The following is a 25,911-nucleotide window of genomic DNA, read 5'->3' on the forward strand; positions in this document are numbered from 1 at the left end:
ATTCACGGAATACACAAATATAAAATATGGTTGGTGTTCCAGGCTAGGCTATATTAAATCTTAAATAAATAAATAAATAAATGTTATATATTATATTGTGTTTAATTTTAATAAATACGACGTCTTTTCATAATTATAATTTAAACCAATACAATACTTATAATAATAAATAATATAAACTTTTAGAATATATCAGAATACGATGCCAATGCATTTTTTTAATACTTTTAGCCATCTTTAAGTAGAATTGAATTCATTTTCAGTCGATTATGTTTTGTATGAAAAGTTGTTTCGACACCATTATTGGTTGCTAGGGGTCTGGGGTCTTAGCAACTAAATTATTGATATATCCGTGCGTTACTATGGAAATCAATATAACATATCAAGTAAAAATTTTTTTGATCGTTTAAGCTAGTCGAGTGAAGTTTATATGGTTCAACAGAAAATTTAAAAAACGTATGTAAAAAGTTATTTTTGTCTTGTAATTATTTTATTTCAGAAACGTCAAATTGATAAAAACTGAAAACCAGCTTGTCATTTTTATCCGATTAATCAAAACACAAACCATGTCTATGTTACTCTCAATCTCTTAATCAACACTTTACTAAGAAATTATAAATGACTTCAGTGTGTCTGTATTCTTGAATATGCTTTTGACGTAGTTTATTTACTGAAATATACTTCTGGATATAATAATAGGTATATAGTAGCACGTAGCGCTAGGTTCTTCGTCTACGGCAGTCTACGCCGTAGCAAATCTAATCATACAAGACAAACGTAGATGCTTCGGGATACTACGTAACCATGATATTGCTAATGGTAGTTATTTCGAAAATAAACTGAAGTAATTTTATAACTGATAATTAATAATATTTTTATATTATGTGATAATAATCATATTTTTCCATGCATTTTATTATTACTTTTGCTGTTTTTTATACTATATAATACTTATTTCAAAAAAGTTGCTTTGACCGAAGGTACTTCATGGAATTTGAATTTAAATTCTAATGGATTTAAGTTTTATACTATTCTATTTAAGTCGTTTTTTGCGACCCGGGTTTCGCCTTTCGGCATCTTCAGGCACTTTGTAAACTCACCAAAAGCCAAATAAACACTGACACCGAATAGGTACTATTAACTCTAACTTATATAACAAATCAATACAATAAAGTAGGTAAAAACTTATCACCTACTTATTAAGTCAAGGGTCATAATAAAAAAATATAACAAACAAATTATGAATAGTTGAAGTGTTTGTAAAAAACCCCTATAATATACTCGATAAGCGTATAAAAAATCGTCAAAACCTAATAATAGATCATTAGTAATTATAAAAAATAAAAATACTACGCTCAAGAGGTGTAAAATCGTCCGTTCTGGGAACAAATCTAAAATATATCAAAATTAATGTATATATCCTAATGAGATATATCTATGATATCAGTCTTTAAAAGTTATTAGTAAAAAATATTCAATAATATTCTTAGACGACACCTACTTTTGATGAGTTTACATATAGTGCCTAAAGATGCCGAAAGGCGAAACCTGGGTCGCTAAAAACGACTCAAATGGAATAGTACACAACTTAAATCCGTTAGAATTTGTTCGTTAATTATTTTGCAATACGTATTCATATTGTCGTATTGTTTTATACTCGTATATAAGCGACCTACTTAATCAAATAAAAACATATAACGTTTAAACCATTTAAGCATTATCAATATACCAAGTTATGATAGTATGTTTTTTTACGGATATTTATTAGTTTTTATAATTATTGAAATGTATTCGAAAAATATCAACATTAAATTACTTAACTTAATTAAATTTTTACTATGATAATGAGCAAGACATGAAAATATAATTAATATTAAATTCTACAGATTTTGTCTTCTTGGAGGTTTTGTCGATAGCTATTTCGGTTGTAATATCATTATCAAGACTATTCAGATAGGCCGTTTGCCTTTGATTAAATACTATACGTATAGATAGGGACAGAATACATTGTCTTTCTTTCATTTTCTCACAGAACCTTTAATGATTTGTCTTTTCTTATTTCGGAAAAAATATTGTCATAGAACTATATCTACAACAAGATATCTTTTATAAAGTAGATAAACTAAATACCAAATGAATGCGACACTCCGTACTCTTATGGCAGAACCTCAAGGGTTCCGACGCCGTGGTTAGCCCTCCATCATCCTACGGCGGTGCTACAAAACCGATCTATGCGATTCAGGTTTGGCATGGTGGTGGATGCGAGAGTTGACGATGGACCAAGGAAAATGGTGTGAATTTACGCTTGCCTTATGCTCCAATGCTGGGGTGAAAGAAGAAGAAGAAATAACAAAAGTAGTTTTAACTATTTTTTCAAAGTACCACTTGATTTTGATCTGGGCGCTTAGGCAAATTATATTTTATTTTTTATAACAATATTATGGAATATTTTATTTGTATTATTAACGTATATTATTATCGTTGTTTAGAAATAATCTCGAAAATAGTTAACTTAAAAATAGTCAACTTGACTTTGTTTGATTATAAAATTATTATTTTACGAGTATCATAATATGTCTATTACATGAAAACAATTCTCGCTCAAAAAACAGTGTGGGTGAATTTAATCTCGTATACGTACCAAGAAATATTATTATTTCGACATAAAAAAACAAGATGTCAGAATGAGAATACAAGAGCTAGAGATCCAAATATATTTCGCCGCAAAACGTTGTCTTACAATGTTAATAGAAATATTGTTGAAATAAGAAATATTTTTACATCTTGTAATGTTAAATAACACTGACTTCTCGTGTCTTTTCAAGAATTTTATTTCTTTCTTTTTCTTTTTGAAGGAGTGAATTTGAAGAAGTGAATTTCTTGATGAAGAAGTGAATAACCATTTTCTAATATTAGTATCAGTATCGCTATTTTCAAATACAATTAAGTATATATAATATGTACCAATCAAACCACTCAGCATTATAAGGGTGACACACTTCGATATTTATGTTTTGTTGTCAAAACAAATCAAAGGGGAGGAAGCGATTATCAGCATGTCTGCAAACAAAACCTAGGTCCTAGACCAACAGTGTATATTATAATCTATTTAATTGCGACAATGACTCTTGTAATGTATTGATTTCATTTGTATAAATAGCAAGGACGATCCATAACTCGTTACTAATCATCTCGAGTCCGGTCATTCGCCTTCAGTATCATCGTTAACAGTAGATCGGTAGTCGTCGCTACGGATCGCGGCTTGGTCTGAGCACCTAAGCTCACCGAGATACTCTGTACCGTTGTCGTACTTCAACCATTGTAACTCTCTGTACTCTGCATCAGGACAAAAACATCTACATCCATCTACATCGCTGCTGCCTTTTATCACCTCATCACCTTCTCCCTTTCGAACTCCAAATATAATTTATAATTGAAAAGCTGATATCACTCAATAAATTATGTGAAATTAACCATCAAATACAAGGTATCATTCTTCATCTTATCGTGCCATCCCTTAGCGGAGGTCGGCCACCATCAGTCCAAGACATTTTGAGGATGCATCTATACAGTCACACCTTGAAAGCCTCAACTCTCCGTGACATCTCTTGGTTGAGCGTCTATACTACCACATTATAAAAAATAATTGAGAGAACATAACAACAAACCATACGCAGTCTCAGACCTAGGTTAAGATCTCGATTGCTAAGGAGGCGTTTCATTTTTAAAAAAAAGCACCCCTTGCAAGGCCTGAACAAAAACGATGCAGCGAGAAAGTATTCGGCGCCCTTATAATCTCTGCGACACGCGCTAGAGTAAGATAAAAGGTTTACAGATGTGTGGGATGGTTTGCTATGGTGTCGCCGCCAAATCTTAGTTTGTTGGTTAACTAAGCGTCGATAACCTGCGAGCGCGTGTTGCTTAAATTGATATTTTTTCTGTTAAACATAAAGTCAGCGGTAAATATTTTTAGTTAATTAAGTAGAAAAGATGGTTCTGTGTGTTGTATTAAATTGTGGTAGCCTTACTTGATAAAAAAAGAAGATGGTATTACGTTTCATAGGGAAGTTGATACATGTTCGTGATAATTTATTTGTGTATTATTATATATTTTAATTGTTAATTAAAAGATTTTCCTGTACCCGATCTTATCTATACATAGTGTCACCGACAGGTTTTTCTGCCCCTGTGGGGGGCGCTCCCATAAGGAGTAGTGCTCCCCAGCCGCTCGGTCTGACCCTGGTAGTCAATGTGCCACCGATGGAATGATGACGACCCTTGGCAAAGCCGAACAAAATATTTCATATATATAAGTCCCGCGGTTTGCTCTGACAGGTCCCACGACTTCTCAGAGTGAACTGTGGATGGTTAAGTCGGTCACAGACCATGTAAATATAGGTAATAGGTAATATGGTATAAGGTTAAAATTTTTGGTTAAATATAATATGCTTAGGTAAAGGGTAATTAAATTAATTGGATATAAAATATAATTTGGGATGTAAAGTAAATATGTAATATAAATTGTAATGTAAATGGGTAAATGTAAAAATATGTAATGCAAAGGATAACCAAGTAATAAAGGGGGACTAAGGATGGGCGTTGAAGGTATATAATAATTAAGGTAGTTAAGATGTACGTAATATTAAGGTATATAGTTCGATGTCGCTACGCGTCGCACGTACACGGCACAATAATTGTTAACATATGCTCATAGGCCTGTTGCGAAAGCTCCCATTTGTACGTATGTGCAATCACAAAGCATAGCAACACGTAGGGCAATCATCGATCCGATTATAATCACGATCCCGCGTAATTAATTTTTCATATTAAATCCGATTTTTAATATTCGCGGCCATTCCGCGCGCGGCGTTTCCGAATCGGTATTCTGGCAGCTTTCCTGCTCTGACATACGACGGCGTCTCTGTCGTATGTGTAGAAATCGATTTCGCGATACTAATTTGCCCGTTTTGCAGTGACAGAGCCCCTCTCGCTCGCGTGTATGACGGCATCACGCTCACGCGCGACGGGAGAATCGGATCAATGATTTTGGTCGATCGAAGAGACCACGTACTGGAATAAAGTGCGGGAAATCTTTGATCGGCGAGGTATGAGTATGTACTAAGCAATTATTACTGCCTATATGTTTGGTTGACGGAATAACATCCGTCAACTAGTCGTAAGTATGTGCCTGTGGCGACGCCGAGCTATATTAGCTGTTAATGTAAGAAAGATTGCGCGACCAGTACATTTATAAATTAGAATAAAGTAACTTCCCCGCTTGATATTGTTTAATATTAAGCTATCATTTTGTAGTCAGATTAACAATCTACCGAGTTCATGTTCTTAGACCAACGTCAAGTAGGTATTCAGGCCGTCGGGGCGCCTCAAAGTTGAGCCCCCCAACGGTAGTTGGCCGAAGGATTGGTATGCGCTGTCGTAGGCCTGGTGCCACAAATATGCCAATTTAACCACTGGCATATGACGCCTTATCATCCAGGCTAACTTTTTAGTACTCTTGTTTTTGAGTGAGAGGTACCTTCGCGCCGCTAGGGCCCGTAAGGCCGGCCGCCGCGGGAACGCCCCTCCCTCACCCATGAAGAGCGCCACCACGCGGGGGGTGTGCTGTATCGATAGGTAATTTAACCACAAATCCGTCGATGCCGCGCACGCCTTCGTAGGTGCGTTTTTCGTGGGGCTGGCCTAGAAACAATGCGGTACTGCTACATCAATTACGCGCTCTTGGTACAGACAGGTACCCGAAGTACGTACGTGACGCGTGAGCGACGACGCCCATCGGCGAGCGTCGACTTGCGCCTATAATTTTACTTAGTCGGCCCTTACGTAGATGTCGCGGGTAATTAGTCATTGTACAATTTCCGCCAATCTCGTAAGGAAACCGTTAATTAATTTTGTCACCCTCAAAACGTTGAGCTAAGGGATGAAATCGGGCAGATTTGCATATAAACCCACTATTTTTAATTTCATTATCAGTCTTCGCTCGCATTTACGACCCTGAACCTGCGAAGGTCAGCGGCGTAATTTTATCCGCATTTTTATATACAAGTCGCCGAGACTTGTGAAGAGGTATTCGCCAAGGTACAAATACCTACTGGTCGGTACCCATACCTCGATACCTACTGTCACTCTGACAGATCGCGGGCGAAACGTCAATCATCGACTTAGCCGTTTTTCGCGTATTTTTTTTTCCTTGATCATTGGACCCGGTCCTCAACCTTTCTTAACAAGGTCCCGTGCTCGCGCAATCTCGCTGGCGTTAGCGTAGTGTTAATAATAAGATATTAAATCCTAAGTTATAATAATAAGTGTTCTACTGACTTTCTTTTAATTAATTAAATTAGACATTTGATAAATATTGTGGTTATGGTTCTAATAAATTAGTATATAATATAGAACTTGGTGTTTCAATAACTATAATAAGTGCCTACCTGCTCTCCAAGAAATTGTATGTACCTCCACTCCAGGCCCGGAGCTAGCCGAGGATTCGGAGGCCTACAATAGGTATAATGATCAACATTATAAATGTAGGTAGGTACTTTAGGCTGCTATTAATAGTGTTTTAAATAGATTTTAATAGCTATAATTATTGAGAGGTACTTTTTTCTATAATATGTTTTACAAATACCGGTATTCAATAAGAAATACTGAAATACCGGTATTGATATATTCAGTGACAATACATTTATGAGAGTTTCTCAATGCATGGGTTTCTCTTATATTACTAATTAAACTACTATTTTACTACATTACTATCATTAGGCCCATTTATATTAGACATTCATAATATGATAGTATTCACAAAACTAATATGAACATATATTCAATTACATGCCAAATGCCCGCTGCTGCTCCCTATGAGAGCAAATGTACTCCGGTATGGGACTTCCTATTTGGTAATATCTTTTTCAAACCTTGCAAAGAGTTTCCCATTATTTTATTATACCGTTCTTAACGTTATAAACTAATGACAGCACCAATACATTCAAATATTCATCGGGTATTCAGTAGAAGTAATGTATTTCCTGAGTCATCTGCACTTTGCCGATGACATAGTAATTTTCTCGCAAGACTCAGAAGACCTCCAAATCAGAATGCAGGAACTCGCTGAAGTAAGCAACAAAGTAGGTTTGAAAATAAATGTAACAAAGACGAAAGTCATGTTCAACTGCTTTGCAGGACAAAAAGAGATCCTCATCAATGGCACTCAGCTCGAACAGGTGAAAAGCTACATCTATCTGGGACAACAAGTATCTATAGATGGATGTATATTTGATGAAATTGTTCGCAGAGTAAAGCTAGGCTGGAGTGCTTTTGGCCGCCTGAATAATGTCTTCAAAAGTGACCTTCCACTGTGCCTAAAGCGCAAAGTGTTCAACCAGTGTGTGCTTCCCGTGATGACATATGCGTGTGAAACATGGATCCTAAGTAAAAGAGAGATCCAGAAACTTAGAGTAGCACAACGTGGTATGGAGAGGTGCATGCTGGGCATAACGCGAAAGGACAAAAAGAGGAATGAGTGGATAAGGAAGCAGACAAGGGTTTGCCCTTAAATGCCTTAAATGGAGATGGGCTGGACACATAGCTCGAAGAAGAGACAATCGTTGGACAAATCTAGTCATCCAGTGGTATCCAAGAAGTACAAAACGTCCACAAGGTAGACCTAGAGGCCGCTGGATCGATGAAATGATAAAGTTCTGCGGAAGTACGTGGCAACGCAATGCACAGGACCGAAAGAAGTGGAAGCAACTTGAAGAGGCCTTCATCCAGCAGTGGATAGATTCAGGCTGATGATGAATGTATTTCAAAATTAGAATATCCGACATGACAAAAAAATATACAGGTATCTCAAGATTCCTCTAGTGATTTCAATAGAGGCATATGCTTTTAAAGAGCATGCCCAATCTCTCAACAAACACAACACGCCACCGGTACCAACCTACTTACTTACTTTATTATATCTTATTCTTCTTCTTCTTCGATGGCGCTACAGCTCAAGTCGAGCCCTGGCCTCCTCCACCGCTGTCCTCCAGCCGGAACGGTCCTCCGCACGTCTTTTCCAGTTCCTGATTTTTAGTATCTGGTTGGCATCTTTTGTAACATAATCTTATTAGACATCTTCAATGAGAGAAAACGAAAAACTTAAACAACATATTATATTCACTGTACTATATGACACCTACCTGCAGTCAAAGCCTCAATAATATTAGGTATATATATTTTTTTTAAATGCCGATACACACGTCAGCGCCACAGGCAAAAATAGAACAATTTCTACGAAATCTAATCAAATAAGTTGTATTTCGTTTCTTCATTTTATGCTCGTAATGCGTCAATTACATTGAGCTACTTTACGTGCTGCTTGTTGGCGAATTTACAGCCTGCCTGTAAAGTCGCCCAGTGTCATCATCGAACAAGCTAACAAGCAGATTGTAAACAATCTACCGAGAAAAGTTGAAAGCCGGTCAACTTTACACGCTACACGCCGGCGCAGTAGAGCGTAGTAGCGACCTCCCGGTAAAAAACGAACTACGTTCTGTCAAAATAGTCGCTAGCTTGTGGCTTCTCAGCGAATCGAAAGTTTTGTGTGTCATCATCACAATCGCAGTAGCTGAATCGCCCGCTTTTAAATTCGCCAACAAACAGCTCGTAAAGTAGCTCAATGTAATTGACGCATTATAATGTCCTGCTACTGTTTGCGATTGCTGAAATATATATAAAGCTATAAAACTGAGTTAATAATAATGTTAAAACAGATATATTTATATAAAAGTCCAGAAATAATAAAGTAATTCAAACTGTACGGTTGACGTTTTAAGTGAAAATAACAGATTCTTTATAATATACGACTGTTTTCTTAAACGGGCATAACAAAAGAATCGCCCGGAGATAGGTTATCATGTCTTCTGTTTTTTTTCTGCTCCAAATTCTCTTCATTCTGTATACTTTACTGATTTTCGTTTCACTTCGTTGATTTTGTTTAACGTTAATTATTTTTTTCTTAGAAAATTCTAAATTATTGTAGGTACATAGCGTCGTAGTAATTTATTTGATGTATCGCCATTATTTTTTTATATCTTTTATATTCCATGAAATAACATTTTTTGTAATTCAGTGTATATGTTACACCGAATGTGTGAAATTGCGTATTACACAAAATCAGCAATATTTTGTCTAATTCATTGATAACGTAACGATAAAGTAAATTTAATACGGATGGTTTTATTAGTTATAATTGGACATAATATTACTATTATTAGGTTATGTTAGGTTGGGTTCGGTTAGGTTAGGTTTTTAAATTCTGAATTCAACTGAATGTCCATTTGAGGTTAGCTAACAAATGCCAACAAACAATCGACCATTACCTGAGACCCAAGCACGAATCAAATCGCGAAAATTCCTTTTAATAAAATTCTTCCGTTATCATATTATAGTTCTAGATTTTTTTGGGCATAGTAAATGGATATGAACGGCATTGTAGTTATTGATTGGTATATTTTTATATAATCAATGACGTTTGACACATTTGATTAGTTTGATTAGTTGCAAAAAACACCACCGGAGCGCGACCATCTATTTTGTGACCAATGCATGAGCATTTGACACATTTGGTTTAGTTGCAAAAAATACCACCGTAGCGCTACTATCTAATATGCCCAATGCATGAACTAAGCAGAAAAATTACTCCCGAATTCACGCACTCGGCAGATATTTTTTCTAATTCATGAATAAGGCAACGGGCTTGCATTTTTGATGAAATAGGCAAAATTTTGCCGATTTTATGTAATACGCAATTTCACACAATCGGCGTAACATATACATAATATAAAGCCAATTTAAAATATCGAATTTTTTCAATATTTTTTAAATGATTCAATTTATTTTATTCATGTATTTACATGCATACAAGTTCAATGCATTCACAGCATTACATGGAATATATTATAAATTAACATAGGCAGGGCTCTAAATGAACCGGAGTACACTGGAGCACTGCTTATCGCTCCGTTTCGTGGACAATATAATTTGACCGTCTCAGCTAGGTAGGCTGTATAACACAAAATCCATCACACATGGGTTTATAAAATACACATAAAATTAAACAAACACGTTAATATTTTCGAAAATTAATCAAGCACTCCGGTTCTTAAAAATTTCAATTTCGAGCGCTGAACATAGGTAATCAATAAAGCAATGAAATAACAACGCAGGCAATAAAAAAAATATACGTAATGATAAAATAATAAACATATTGCTTAGAATGAGTTTTAATGTAACAAAATTTGTTTTGTCAGGTAATTATAATAAACGTATTTAAAAAATTAATATCATAATCCGTAAAGTGGGAACAATTTAAAATAAAGTGTTATCCAATAATATTTTGTTTATTTAAAATATTTTTTGTACTTTAATTTACGCAAACCGCCAAGGCTGTATAATATATTCAGGCCGTGGCACTAAAAGTGCGACTTCTGAAGGTAGTGCTAAGTACTGCTTAACTTCGAATGCAATGCGGTAACCTGTTCGTAGTCAATGATTTTTTTAATATATTTCAATCATATTAACTAACGTACTGCCATTTTATTCAATAAGAAACAATCACTATTTTTTACAAATATATTACTATATTACATTCAACGTATAAGCATTACGATTCATAGCGTCATGCCGCAGCCTGACTATAATAGTCGACCTTAACAAACCACGTCTGCGTAAAAATTCGGGGCAAAAATGGTAATTTACAATATCATTAATATTATTTTATTGATTTCTCAGGAGTCAGGCCACGGCCACATACACCTGGTGAAACTGACAAGACTCCTCCGCCTGGCACGACTTCTCCAGAAGATGGACCGCTACTCACAATACAGCGCCATGATCCTCACACTCCTGATGCTGTCCTTCACCCTGGTGGCGCACTGGCTCGCGTGCATCTGGTTCGTCATCGCTGAAAAGGAGAGGATGAGGAACGATAAGGATTGGGACTTAGGTATAAACATACATGGCAAGTTTTTCTATTTTTTGTTCCAGGAATAGCATAAATAGTTCCAGAAATATGTTAAATCATTCCAGGTGTTGAATTAATGGGTAGTAGATATCAACGTATTGGAATCCTATTAATAACCATCAATACTTAGATTGCTTGAAGTAAAAGGTCTATTTTTATAAATAAACTAGACATAACCATTTTAAATACGTAAAATTGTTCCTTGTTTATCTTCATTATGGATTGAAAGCATATCTTTTACAAACTGAATTAACCGGCTTTGCTCGGATGTGATTTATTGTACAAATTTAATAATAATTTGACAGGCGCACGTTTTCCTTTCTTATCTTTTTCAATTATTACTTTGTTTTTTTTTTAAGATATCGAATAATTAAATGTTAAAAATTATCTCGAAAACTAAATCGACGACAACGTTTCACATGTATACTTATTTAGAAACCAAGGAATCTATTTATGAATGTTTCAGATTGATAGCATCATTAACACATTTGGAAGAAGGTTGTATGGGAACTCGATGTTGAAGCACTAGAAGAAGATTAAACTCTACCAAATTGACACTAACAGTTAGGACGAAGACAAACACTGCAAATACTGTCTTATTTGAATCCAAATTTTGTGCAAGTTTCATTAATATTGGTCCAGTATTTTTTTAAGTTATACCCGAACAAACGGAACAGTGGTAACAATGGTAACAGATAGCACATATTTATTAATAGTAAAGATCAATTTTTAACCATAGATAATTTGTTGTCGGCGCTAAAATTGACATACGTATTTCTATAGATTCATTTTCCTATACTACAACAATATGCTGTATTACCAATTCTGCGTGTTCGAAAAATTTTACGTACCACAAGTTCACCGTAAGCTCATCAAATTTATAAAATAAAACACTTAAAAATACGTAATAAAAACCACTAAAATACAGAAGAATATAAGTAAGTAAATTATATATCTTTTCGTATATATTTAATGTGCTTGTGAAATGCTCCACAAACAGCGGGTTATGTCTATAGATCCCAATCAGAGAACACATAACCGATATCGAGTGTGAAAGAATATAGAAAGTCGCATCAAGAATACGCTTGTCCTTCGTTCTGACAACTACTTTCGGTTTATGCGCTGACGCTCATTCAATATTGGTGTATTTGAATGTTGCAACACACACTATTGCACGTCTATTATGTGTAGTTCATTTTCATATGACACTCACACATTCAAAACTCTGCGTCAAAATGTAGTGTATTTATAGCTTATCGGAATAATTCTATTTATTAATCCCAGCCATCTGTTTCCGGTAATTTAATAGATGTAACACAGGCATGGCCCCCACATCCTGAAGCGGGCCCCCAGGCTAGGATCTTTGGCGGGCCCCCCTATCTATCGCTAAGGACAAAGACAGTGTGACGATCTACGGTAGCGTTTTCCAAATGGTGTATGCGGTAAAATTAATGTGTAGGTACCTACCTATGTTTTAATACATCCATTTACATTATGGAGTTGTTGAGTATTGATTCGCAATTAAAAGTTGTATCGTACAACCACATAATTTAAAATAATAATATTGTTGAAAGAAAATAGCGCCGCGGGCGACTTTTTTACTAGTGAAGCAAATTTGTGATCTGTGTTTATCTTATTTATCTGGTCGTCTCACCTCGCCGGGCCCCTCCCTAGCCCGGGCCCCCAGGCTAGGGCCCTGTCAGCCCCCCCCCCCCCTTGTGGGGGCCATGAACACAGGTGACCTCAATTCTCATCTTACCACGATTTTAAATTATCTTTTTACAACATTTATGTATCCATCTCTTTACGTATTACGCAACAGTATTACCAGTAAAAACTAATTGTAGCATAACAGTAAAACTCTTTTTAAGTATAATGGTGATGTAATAAGGTATAGTTGACCCTTCGATCGTTCCTGTGTAATCCTTCTTGTAACCATCCAGATTAGAATCTAATTGATACAATAGATATTGTTAATTACGTATTATTTTGTACACACTATATTTTATTTTAATCTTTGTAACTTTCTGGTGAGGAACCCATAATTAAAACATGGTTCCGATTAAATTTTAATCCGCAATATAACGTGGGCCCGTGTCTATTGTATAAACGCCATTGTTTGCTGATAGACAATATCGTTTCCCGGCCAACCAGAGACTAACGGTGACTGTCTCCGCTATTCAATTATCATTATTGGAATATTGCGTTAGGTACATAGGTATATTATAAATTATAATCCTACGCTAGTAATCTCCCGGAAGATTCCATGTTGATTGCATTAACGCAAATTTAGTTGACGTATTAATATGGCAACTCTAATCAAATTATAATCAAATCATTAACAATAGAGGCATGTTAGATTTTCCAATAAACACTTTTTAAAATTCGAATAAATTAATGTTGTATACTTTTTCATTTGAATTGCTTTTAGTGACCAGAGTTTTACCTTTAGGTAAACTTTTATTCATATTATATTGCAATACCTGGCCAATTCCTATACTTACGAATAATTCTCATTGTATTTAGCAAACTATTACTCACGCGTTATTATCAGTATACTTCTCCATAACACGCAATGCTAAGTTTTATGTCCTCTTTCTTGCTAAAGATTCATATTTTACATAATAATATAAAATGAGATTAACTATATTAATGAATTTATTGAAACACGTTCAAAAATCATCTCTCGTTTAGTAGAAACCTTCGCACTGACTTGTGTAATTGTATTATCTAAATGGGATATTTCAAAATGCAATAATTGACATACATAACCGGCGTTCTATTTTTGACCTTTGTTTTTATTTTACAACGTTTTTATTAGCTCGTATTCTAGTTTGTCCGGTGGTTGTTTGTCCAGTACAAATCTTGCAATCGATTTTTAACTAACTTTCCGACTAGCTAGACATTTAAAACTTTTAGAATATACCAGAACACGATGCCAATGCATTATTTTAATACGTTTAGCCATCTTTAGGCAGAATTGAATTCATTTTCAGTTAATTCTGTTTTGTATGGAAAGTTATTTCAGAAAAATTCGTAAAAAGTAAAAGACTATCATTGGTTGCTAAGGGGGTGGTACTAGCAACTAAATTATTAATATATAGATACGTGCGTTACTATGGAAATCAAAATGAAATGTCAAAATGACATTTCAGTATTCTATATTTATTTGTTTGTTTGTTTTTTATTTACTTCATATCAAGTACAAGTTTGAGCATATTGAGCATAATAATTCAACAGAAAATTTAAAAACGTTGTAGGTATATAAAAAGTTCTTTTTATCTTGTAATTATTTTAAATCACTTATCAATCTCTTACCGACAATTACATATTGTCTAAAATAAAATTTAAAATACAGCAGAATTACTGTTTGCCAAGGTCCGCTCACATACTTTGAGGCATTTGAGAAATTTGCAGCGTCGTATGGAGAGCAGGTAAATCGGGTTGATCCCGATTCCTCCATAGAATCATCATCGAATTCAAATCTTGATATTCATTATACATATACAGAGGATACGTAATGTCACCATTTGCTGAAACTAGCTGAGCCAGTTCAATCTCTTTTTTCCCTAAAAATTCTTTCTTTAAAAACTATGGTGTACGGTTGTTGTATGGTCATGTGTGGCTCCGTATCGCGATAGCAGAGAGAACACGTAAAATCGTTTCTTTTAAACAATACCTTTTGCTAGCTTGCATATCCATGGTTTTACGTGCATGACGGATGAAGATGGGAAACCTAACATCATCCATAACTAGAGTAAAGTAGCGAATGTTAGCTGGAAACGAGAAAGCTTATAAATACACTAAACAAGCCACAACCGATAAAAGACCTTCAACTTACACAAAAAAAGTAAATATAGACAAAATAGAGCTATAGAATAGCATATACACAACATCCTCCACAGAATAACACGGATATTTATTCAAAATCGCCATCGCCATTTATGCCAGGAATATAAAAACATTATACAAACCCGTGCAGATTCAAACACGCTACGAAGCAAGCCTATCTGAATAGATTAAAATTAGGGGACGCTGACTGCTGTCCATGTGACAGTAACACCTCTCAAACAGTGTGACATGTCATTAACGACTACTCAATATTATAAAAGGAGCGATGAGCTCTCTGAACTCTGTACGAACAACATTATGATGAAATTTACATCAAAAAGAATCATGAAATATTAAACAACGAAATAACACAAGTACACTCCACGAAATATCTAATTCACCTAAAATTCTAATCCAGCAAATTTTAATATTTTAACGTCTCACAAATGCAAATACTTAATTAACTCTATATATTGACAGAACTATCTTCTACGGGAAACCAAAGAGATGGTTTTTAATACATTATTTTTTTTAAAAAAGCTACAAAAGTACATATAAAGATCATTGATTATTTTTTGCTGCGGGGGTAGAATTTGAAGTTCCACTACAGAAGGTAATGTTTTACTTTTGAATAATAGTGTGTATTTCTAAGTACAATAATGATGAACGTGAAAAAAACCACCGCAAGAACCAAACATTCAGTGTAAAATGAATGACAAATACCGTAGCCTCCACTAATCTCTCATCTCGCTTGTCTTTTGTTCGCGCTCGTGAGCTGTAAAAACATTTGTAGACGAAGCTCAACACACAAAAAGATTTCCAGGTTCCAGGTGCTACGATAAACACTCCGGTGGTGTTATAAAAATGGCGCTCAGGAAAATGCCATTCCACTCCCTAGAGTGTGCTTATAAGCACTTGAAAATATATTAGGGGTAGATTTGATTCTTGCAATAAAAACATTTCGGAACTTTTGGCTCGTTTGGGGTAAAACAATGAAAGGGATTTAACGATACTCTGACTTAACGTGGTAAAAACGCATGACGCTTCCACGGGTGAGTAGATAAATTACAAGACTATTTTATATACCAGATATTCGGATACTTCTCAATCATTACTTTATACAAAGATACGTCGGCATATAAAATCTTAAATACAAGGTTCGGCAGAGAAATTCGACGGTTTTTGAATATACTATAAGTAATTAATTTATTATAGTCCATGTAGGTATATCTGTGATTACGTAAATAATTATTTTTGATTTCATTAATTATTTACACCTTCTAACTCTTATACTGGATTTTGTATTAATGTCTACACTTTGGTAAAATTATGTCAAACGTGACCTTTTTGTGTTGTAATATTTAAGCGAACATGTTTGCAGAACAATAATGATGTAAAGGTAAAGAAATGAAAGAGGATTTGAAATATGCACCCTTATTAATTATCGTAATGTAGAGTTAATTATTAACTCAGCGTTTTCCAAACTGGGAGGCGCGCCTCCCTGGGGAAGCGCGGAGTGTTGCTAAGGGAGGCGCGAAAAGCTTAACACAATTCACTTAAAACCAGAATCCATATTTTCATACAGTGAAAGTGTTGAATTTATTTAAAATTGAAGAAAAATTAATGTAGCCACAGGTTTGCAGTTTGCAAATGCATAGTTTATAAAACGGCCGCTAGTTATAAACTATACAAAAAACAGTCCTATAAAAGATTGTTTGCAAACATGTCTGAAAATATGGAGACAAATTTTATAATACCTCACTTCTGCACTATTGTGAAGCGCGCTGGCTATATCGTGAAAAAAATAAGTCTGAATAAAAAGGGTCAAAACATAATGTTGAAATTTGACAAAAGTTTGTTTAGGAATGATAATTTTGTTGTATTTGGTTTAAATTTAAAAAAAAAATGATTGAATAAATCAATGCAAGGACCACTAATGCATTCACTGATTTAAAAAGACAAAGTGAAGGCATTCATAAAAATTTGGAGCTTTGAAAATCAAAATTACAAAAAAAATAAGTTCGCCATGTATCCACATTAAAATTATTTCTACGCCAGATATATATTGAAGCAAACTAAAATCTATTTACTGAGTTCTTGGTTAGTTTGATAATGCACTTTTAACATTATTTTATTAATTGTAAAAAAGTCGGGCGCTGTTCTGTTTCAGGACTATTAAATATTTTAAATATGTGATTGAAAGATCCTGATTTAGGGGCTCGCTTCAGGATGTGAGGCCCATGATAGAATCCATTTGTCAATGAACGATGATAAATTTGGATTGACTACTATTGAAATTGATTGAGCTAATAAACAAGCACATTCATCGCATGAAAAACAAATTAATTTAAAAATGAATATATAAGTACTTATTAAAACCTTGTTTTTTTTTCGTTTTTGTATTAGTACATTGTTGACTATTTATAAAGGTGTCTGTATTATTTAATGAAATAAAGGGGGGGGAGGCGCCAAGATTTGTTTTTTTTTTAAAGGGAGGCGTAGTAACATAAAGTTTGGAAACCACTGTATTAACTAATGAAATATGTCAGACTACATACAACAATGTCTTTAAGCAGGGTCGTTTACAGAGTCTGTTTATTATTTAGATCATTCGCCCATTGGTACATCAATGTTCTAGTTTCATTAACGGTTTAATTAGGTATATACATTCATCTTACAGAAACATTAACACTGTTTTAAGGGTTATTTCAAAATATCATCAATAATAATTAAATATTAAAATAATAAAATTAGTCTGTGGATAAAATTTGAAATAGTAATCATCATTCTTCTTAATTCATTTTTTTTTCTTAGTAGACATAATATTTATATCATTTTAACCCAAATTTTACTTCGATGTTAGGTACGTCAAATAAACCGAAGTTTCACTATCAACAAGTACACAACATAGATTAACGTGGCCGGTATCAATCATATTATATTATATATACTTAAATCCAAGTGGTATACTAATCAGGAAAGCCATAAATATGTATTTGACTTATATCAGCTCGAAGTTTGACTGTAGATATTCATCGATCGCGCATAACCATATTATTATGCCGCTGTTAATCGATTGTCTAATTCGCCAAGTATTAACCGGTTAATAAATAACCGGGTTGCCATCCTTAGATAGATATCATTAGTAAATATTTTTTCTGTGAATGAAACCATTATTTCCATCGGCCATTTTACACTCTCGAATGCCGAATGGTTGTTTTTTTTTGCTGTTTAATGGCGGAAAAAATATATTATTATAACTGCCTAAGAATATTATGGGACTGTAGTATTTTTCGAGAAAGTAACGATACCTTAAATTTATAGAATCGTATCACGGAGTATAATATTTTGATTATATGAGATGAATTTATAAATGAAATAATGCTAAAACCCTATGTTATAAAACCAATATTGCCAAACAGTTATTTGTTTAATATCGTTTAATTGTTGTCTACTAATAACTATCGTATTTCAATGTGTACAATTAAACGACTATGTACATAAATATGCTCATATAAAACTTTACTAATGGTACATCTTGTCACCAGATGAAGACATCTCAGTTTACCATCACTGGGCAATTTCAGTTTTTTTTACGCAGGATGTAATTGAATTTTAAAAACTAATCAACATTATCTGTAATTTTTAGTGTTAGTTCAACGAAAACAAATACGTATGACTGATTCCCCCTGGGCCATGTGCAGGTACATACACTTCTCTAACATAATTTTGTACACATACTAATTGATTGTGATTGATAAAAAATCAATCTAGAAGGTTTCGGTGTTTACTAATCCCGGGATTTATAGGTATCTAAAATTGTCCGGGATCCCAGGATTTGATTTCCTATCACACTGAGGAAGTTTATTGTGCACTACTTATTAAAATTAAATCAAATCCAATTTTAATTTTACTTATAAGAATGAACTTTACAAATTATATTATAAGACGTTCGCGTCATAAAATTTAAAAGCAAAAAAATGTTATTAAAACAGTAGTATTATGAAAAAGAAATGGACGGAGTATTAAGTCACTAAACAGTAGAAAGAGTAAATACAAAACATATAAATTAGATACATGGAAGTACACCGAATGAGCTAAGTAGAACTTATTTAAAAACGTATAAAATAATACCCACGTAGATGGAATATATCAACATCCGAAGCGATTTGGTTGAACTTTATTATTGTGGCCCTCCCAATTGGCATTACCAATGGCAGGCTAGTTCCCGCACATTGGAAGAACAAACAACTTATGCTCCCGATTTCTAAGATAGTTATCAGGGAGACACAGGTCAATACTAGCAAGAATGTCGGACTCTAACACCCTTTGCTACCGATATATACCTATTGCAAATGCGCGCCTAACGAGTTTTAGGCATTCTTCCTTATAGTCGATGTTTTTTTCACAATTACAAGACTTGAATTAAAATTTACTTTGTAATTTTTCTGCCGAACTACAGGCAGCGATGGTAATCACACACTGAAAACTGCGTTATACTATGTGTGTGCGACATTTGCGCGCGCTGCGTACGGTGCGTTGAACGCATGCGGTACGTTGCTGAATTTGGAAAGTTCCTAAATAGCTGGTGCGACTGACTATCTTCATGCTACCTTATCAGATATCATCGCGTACACACGCACTTTACCCGTATGCATTCTTCAATAAACTCCACAGTATCACACGAGCAACATTTGGATAGTTAATACAACCACATATCGATATCCCGCAAATGCCCCACAAACACTATTATGAATGCAATCAATAGTGGTTGTCCTCGCCAAACTGTTGCACCCGCAATCGGGAACTGTGTGTGCATTAATGTGCGAATTTTTATTTTGAAATGATAATACGCCAAAGTACTCTTGAAATACTTATTCGTTGCCTTTTCCGATAAAAATTTTAAACTCAGTTTCATTTTTTATCGTTAAGTGAAAACACTTGGCATTCTACTAGACTACATCAGACGGAAATCGACTTCTCTCAATTTTTCAACTCGAGAATTGTAAATAAATTTTAGGAAAAACAAAATGGAAAACTTCATCACGAAGTAGAGTAAAAAAGTGACACGTACCCTAGGTATTGTGCGTTATTTCATCAAAATTTATATCTACAATAATAACAGTAAAGTTTTGTAATAAATTACGTATTTCATAAAAAAAATCGTAAAAACACAAATATTCTTCTCTTTTAGGTTTCTCTGCAAATACTGAAGGTGGGTAGTATTATTTTTATTAATTTCTCTAATATTAGATCCTTGGACATAGTGAAAATTATTTCCCATATTCATTTTCTCAAATACTTCAGCCAATATTTCCTTCTTTACAAACTCCCCTCTCAAATTTCTTATCTAATTATATTATCAATATCTAACTATATGATGTAATATAAAAATCTTAAGGAGTATGTTCAGTTATAATAATTAATATGTTTATTTAATATTTATTTATAATATGTAACCTTTATTTTCACGAAATATTCGAATTTTTAAATATAGAATACTTTTCCTAGATGACAAAAGATTTTCACAATAAATTAATAAAGAATTCTCTGAAGAATTCTCCAACAATCTGAATGAAGAGATCTTCATGCTGGCACTATGACGCAACTAAATTCAACAGTTTTCTAAATGCAACAATTTTCTATATGTAATAAAATTGGCCTTTGTCGGGACCAGTATATTGTTTCCTTGATATTTTCAAGAATACACTAAAAATAAAATGCCACGAGCACCGACGTGTATTCTAATGCAGTTCTGTTTTCCAGGATGGCTGCACAATCTCGCTGAGCGACTGAAGGTGTCTGTATATAACGTGTCACACAGCGAAAGTTATATCACGGCGCTATATTTCACGTGCTCGAGCCTGACGAGCGTCGGATTCGGAAACGTGTCGGCGAACACGTCTAGCGAAAAGGTTTTCAGCATCTGCACTATGCTGATTGGAGGTTAGAAGACATATCTATTAACCCTGATAATCTTATAATATATAAGTTTACCACATAATATAGAAAAATAAAGCCTTATTTGGTTATCTTAACGGCCAAACTGATGTATGTGGATTTAGGTATGTATACGTGTGTATATAAATATATATATTAGGTGGGTTTATTTGTGGATTTGTTATATTTAAAACAAATATTATAAAAAATAAAAAAATTGGTAGGTACCATGTAAGCATAAAAATGAAAATTAATTGTTTAACTGATAACTTTTAAAGACTGATATCATAAATGTCATAAGTTAACTCCGTTAATTTCTAATACGTTACCATTGTTCCTAGAATTGACGATTTTACACTTCTCGAGTGTAGTATTTTTAATGTTTATAAGTACTAATAAATGATCTCTTATTAGGTTTTGACAATTTATTATAATATGCTTATCGAGTGTATATTAATAAGATAGGGGGTTTTTTACAAAGACTTCAACTTACTATTTATAATTTATTTGTTATATTTTTTATTGTGACCCTTGACTTGATAGGTAGGTAATGGAGTTTTTACCTACTTTATTGTATTGATTTATTATATAAGTTAGAGTTACGAGTGTTCGTTATCATTGTGAGTTTGCCTTTGGTGAGTATACACAACCCCTGAAGATCCCGAAAGGCGAAACCCGGGTTCGCAAAAAAACGACTCAAATAGAATAGTACAAAATTTAACTCCATTAGAATTTGATGTGTAATGGGCAAAAATTAATAATTTAAAGTAATTAAACCATAGCCTAAATATATTGTAGAATTTATAGAAAATAAGTAAGATTACCTATGTCGTTATGATTACCTATCTTTTATATTACCACGTTTTTATTAGCTCGTATTCTTGTTTGTCCAGTACTAATTTTTTCTTGTGTATACAGCACATATTTTTTCTTGTTTTTCCAAGATTTGTATTTGACGATTGAAGATTTTTAACTAACTTCACGACTAACTAGACATTTTAAACTTTTAGAATATATCAGAACACGACGACAATGCATTCTTTTAATACTTTTAACCATTTTTAAGCAGAATTGAATTCATTTTCAGTTAATTCTGTTTTGTATGGAAAGTTATTACTGTTGGTTGCTAAAGGGGGTCCTAGCAACTAAATTATTAATATATACGTGCGTTACTTGGAAATCAATATGAAATGTCAGAATGACATTTCAATATTCTATATTTATTCAGTATTTCTATCAAGTACAATAAAAAGTTTTTATTAATACATAGAATTGTCAAGTTTATATGATTCAACAGAAAATTTAAAAACGTTGTATATAAAAAGTTCTTTTTATCTTGTAATTATTTTTAGAAATTAACATTGCATGATCTCATGAACTATTTGAATAGGTACCGTAAAATGGTTATTATTATTGTCATTTTTAATATTGAGAATAAAGTTATATTTGGTATACCCCTGTAAAAAACGAATGAATAGAATTTAATCCATCTATCAGATATGTATAATAATATCTACATAGTTATTGAAATTTAGTTCGTCTATATAGCTGTAAGGTTGTATGTTTTTAATCAGTTGACATGTTCCTTTTTGAAGCGGATGAAATCGGTCCACATGATTATTAAATTATGTAGAAAAAGTACTACGTATTGGGTTTTATTTTATTTAACATTCCCATTCGGTACTAATATATTCCGTTCGTTCCGGTAGTGTCACCTTAGGTTACCATACAATACAATATTGACAATATTACAGTAGGTAAATTAAATGCTTATGTTGGCAATATAAATAAGTCTAATAATGTTTCACATAATTAAAGGCATTAAAGCCTAATTCTATACATTCTTACAGCCAAAGCCATAATACTATCTTGATCTTACGCCTTATTATCATATCGTCGGTCTATCTTGTAAACCTCGTAAATCCCGTTTTGGTCAAAAATGAGATTTTGAGCGAATACGTTAGAATGGTTGAATATCTACGAATGTGTTAAACTCTTATATCCATATCTCGTTTAATAATTTCAAAAATCAATCCACAAAAACCTCGTAAATCGCGTCCATACAACAATAAAATTTGCAAACCTCGTAAATACCGTAATCCCGCCATTTCGTATGGAGAACTGTCACAGTGTCTTGAGTATTACATTACCTTCGTCTTGTTTCGTTATACAACTATACTTTGGGTATCATATTACGAGAGGAATTAATTTATATTGATACAATATAGATTAAATATTAAGGTAAGCGTTTTATTTATAATGATTTCCCATAATATACACACAATGTTACATTTACAATACAACGTTTTTTTCAGGTTAGAATTTCATGACATGCATATTTAATGATGTTTGGTTATTTTCAATGGTTTTTAGTTTATTAGCACATCCAATTAGAAAAGTAAACAAATCAAATTACATTCAAGTACCCACTTACTACGTGAATGCAAAATTTACAAAGTTTAATCTGTTTTCAGATGTCATGGGCTCAAAAAATTATGGGCATGCTACAAATAAAAAATAACACAATTGAAACAACTGCTGCTAAGGAAGGAAATAATATAGAAATAATCCCAATGGAATATTATGAGACCATACATATTATTCCATTCTCATCGCCATATGAGGTCATTTCTAGCGATGACAATGTTTTAATGAATGATTCACGACACGAAGCTTCTTACAATATAAGTGTGAGACCCCAACTAGCAAAATTATCAGGAAACAATATAATCGAGACTATTGACAGATCTTCAAACTATGAAAATCTCGTGAAAAAGCCATTATTTAGTTCCTTATTCCAATACTGATGATTCGTTACAGGAAATCAGTACGGACACTTAAAGGAAAAGGAGGAAAAAAAATGAATGCAAGGCAGATAAGTCCGAGTGGAAAAGTGAAAAAAAGAAGGCAAATATAGAAAGAGGTGAGCAATATTTCGGAAGGAAAAAAACAGAACATGCATGGGAGCATGTTCTGTTAAGCATCAAAAAAGTTTTTGCCATCTCTATCGGAAACAGACAGAAGAGAACTAATCCTATATAGCGATGGTTGTACATATCAAAATTGAAATTCGACGATGGAAAATTCACTATTGAATATTGCAATGATGAATGATATTAGGATATTAGAAAAAGGACACACCCAAATGTCAGTTGATTCGATGCATTCTACTATTGAAAGGTACCTGAAAAAAAACAGGATATAAATGTTCCTGCGGAATAAATGCCGTAATGCTCGAAAGAAACCAGAGCCATATTATAGTGAATATCTGTATCACAACGATTTCAACAAATTTGACTTTAAATTTATCAAAAGTGTTCGTCCTGGAAAAAAAGTTGGTAATCCGGTTGTCACTGATATAAGGGCATCATTATATGAACCAAATGGCACTATACAGTATAAATTAAGATTTTCAGATGCTTGGAGTGTATTGCCTCCAATGACATTAATATGGACGAAGCATCTGGGAATAAAAATGACACTCACTTTTTTGTCGGGTGTGCCGAATGGCATAATCTGTTCTAACGCCATTACAATAAAGGTGATATTGCTATAAATTCCTGATGCTTTTTGTCGGGTCTGCCGAACGGTTTGGTTCAAACGGGTTCGCTCAAATGAACATTGACACTAGAAACACTGTTCTAACGCCATTACAATAAAGGTGATATTGCTATCAATTCCCGATGCGTGATATCGCATAATGGAAATTGCGTGACGTCTACCTATACATGTGCGAATGTCGCTGTGCGTGAATTTACTTGCTAGCTACTGTATTGAGTGCGTTGTCCATTAATAATGTCATTGATTGCCTCACAAAAAGGACAAGGACGTCACACCTAAAAAGTTTGCTGACCTTTCACCTCTACATGCCAGTCGTCTTAAAATCAAACCAAGGAAACATCATGATCTGCAAGAACTGAAGACTGTTTTGTCGAAAAATTTTCACGATTACTACGATAATCTACCACATTAAAAAAAAAATAACATGTTCATTTATTATTTTTTTTAAATATACCTATATAAGTAAAATTGTTAATAAGTTTAAACATTACATTTGATATTTTTGTAAACTATACAATGTGTCTTAATTTGCAATTGTCTTAAACAGTACTCGTTTTTATGACTGAAAACCTTCTAAATCCATCAAAAGGCAAAATACACTAAGTATGAAAACCTCATAAATCCAAAAAAGGCTATTTTTAATAAGTATAATGAAAATTTATTAAAAATAATTACTGAATACAGTTGCTGATTTAAAAAGTAACCAAATGGATTTTTGAAATTTCGAAATTCCATTTAAAACCAAAATTAGACAGTTTTTATTGTCTCCTGAACAATTAGTTGATTTGGATTTACGAGGTTTACAAGATAGACCGACGATATCTCTTTCTCGCAGTAATTGAGTACCTATATCTTTCATTGTCGCATATACTTTTAGATCTATATTTTGTTCGTAGTTGAATGCGACGCTCTATATGCAATGTACATTTATAATTTATTACAGGTATCTATCAATTATATGTATTTACTGTATCGATTTTTAAAATAATAGATTCTAAGAATAGCCGAAATATAAAGATGACGAAGTTCATATTTAGTGAAATATTTAGAGTTTCGATAGGCTGGATAACCTCGGGTGACAATTACAGTAACGGAAGTAAAGGGAAAAAAATAGTAGTATTAAATTTTTATTGACCTGTTCTTAATTACTGTATGGTAGAAAAAAATAATGCTATTTACGAATTCCATACATAATTATGTAATTCTGTATAACGTGAAATAATTAATAGCATTAATAAAAGTAAATTGATCTTCATGTGGTAACAGGTAGGTACACCATTATAATGGTTTTAAAAATTCTGATAATTTGTGGGTATTTTACAACGTTTTTATTAGCTCGTATTTTTATTTATCCGGTGGTTGTTTGTCCGGTACAAATCTTTCAATCGATTTTTAACTAACTTCCCGACTAGCTAGACATTGAAAACTTTTAGAATATATCAGAACACGATGCCAATGCATTCTTTTAATACTTTTAGCCGTCTTTTAGTAGAATTGAATTCATTTTCAGTTAATTCTGTTTTGTATAAAAAGTTATTTCGATACCATTATTGGTT

At 33.4% G+C, this 25,911-nt stretch overlaps 1 protein-coding gene across 1 annotated transcript in view; it reads left to right on the forward strand.

Annotated features, from left to right (window-relative positions):
- The window catches only part of Elk (Eag-like K[+] channel), a 475,602-nt gene that overhangs the window by 438,079 nt on the left and 11,612 nt on the right, over positions 1-25,911 (forward strand). Inside the window, exons 8-9 of the mRNA XM_085958147.1 lie at positions 10,792-11,005; positions 20,621-20,800. Coding sequence (XP_085814273.1) covers positions 10,792-11,005; positions 20,621-20,800 — 394 coding nt within the window. The remainder of the gene's footprint in view (positions 1-10,791; positions 11,006-20,620; positions 20,801-25,911) is intronic.

The sequence above is a fragment of the Rhyacophila brunnea genome, unplaced genomic scaffold (assembly GCF_057557595.1).
Source record: "Rhyacophila brunnea isolate RB1 unplaced genomic scaffold, BYU_Rbru_1.0 scaffold_7, whole genome shotgun sequence".
NCBI classification, from domain to species: domain Eukaryota; kingdom Metazoa; phylum Arthropoda; class Insecta; order Trichoptera; family Rhyacophilidae; genus Rhyacophila; species Rhyacophila brunnea.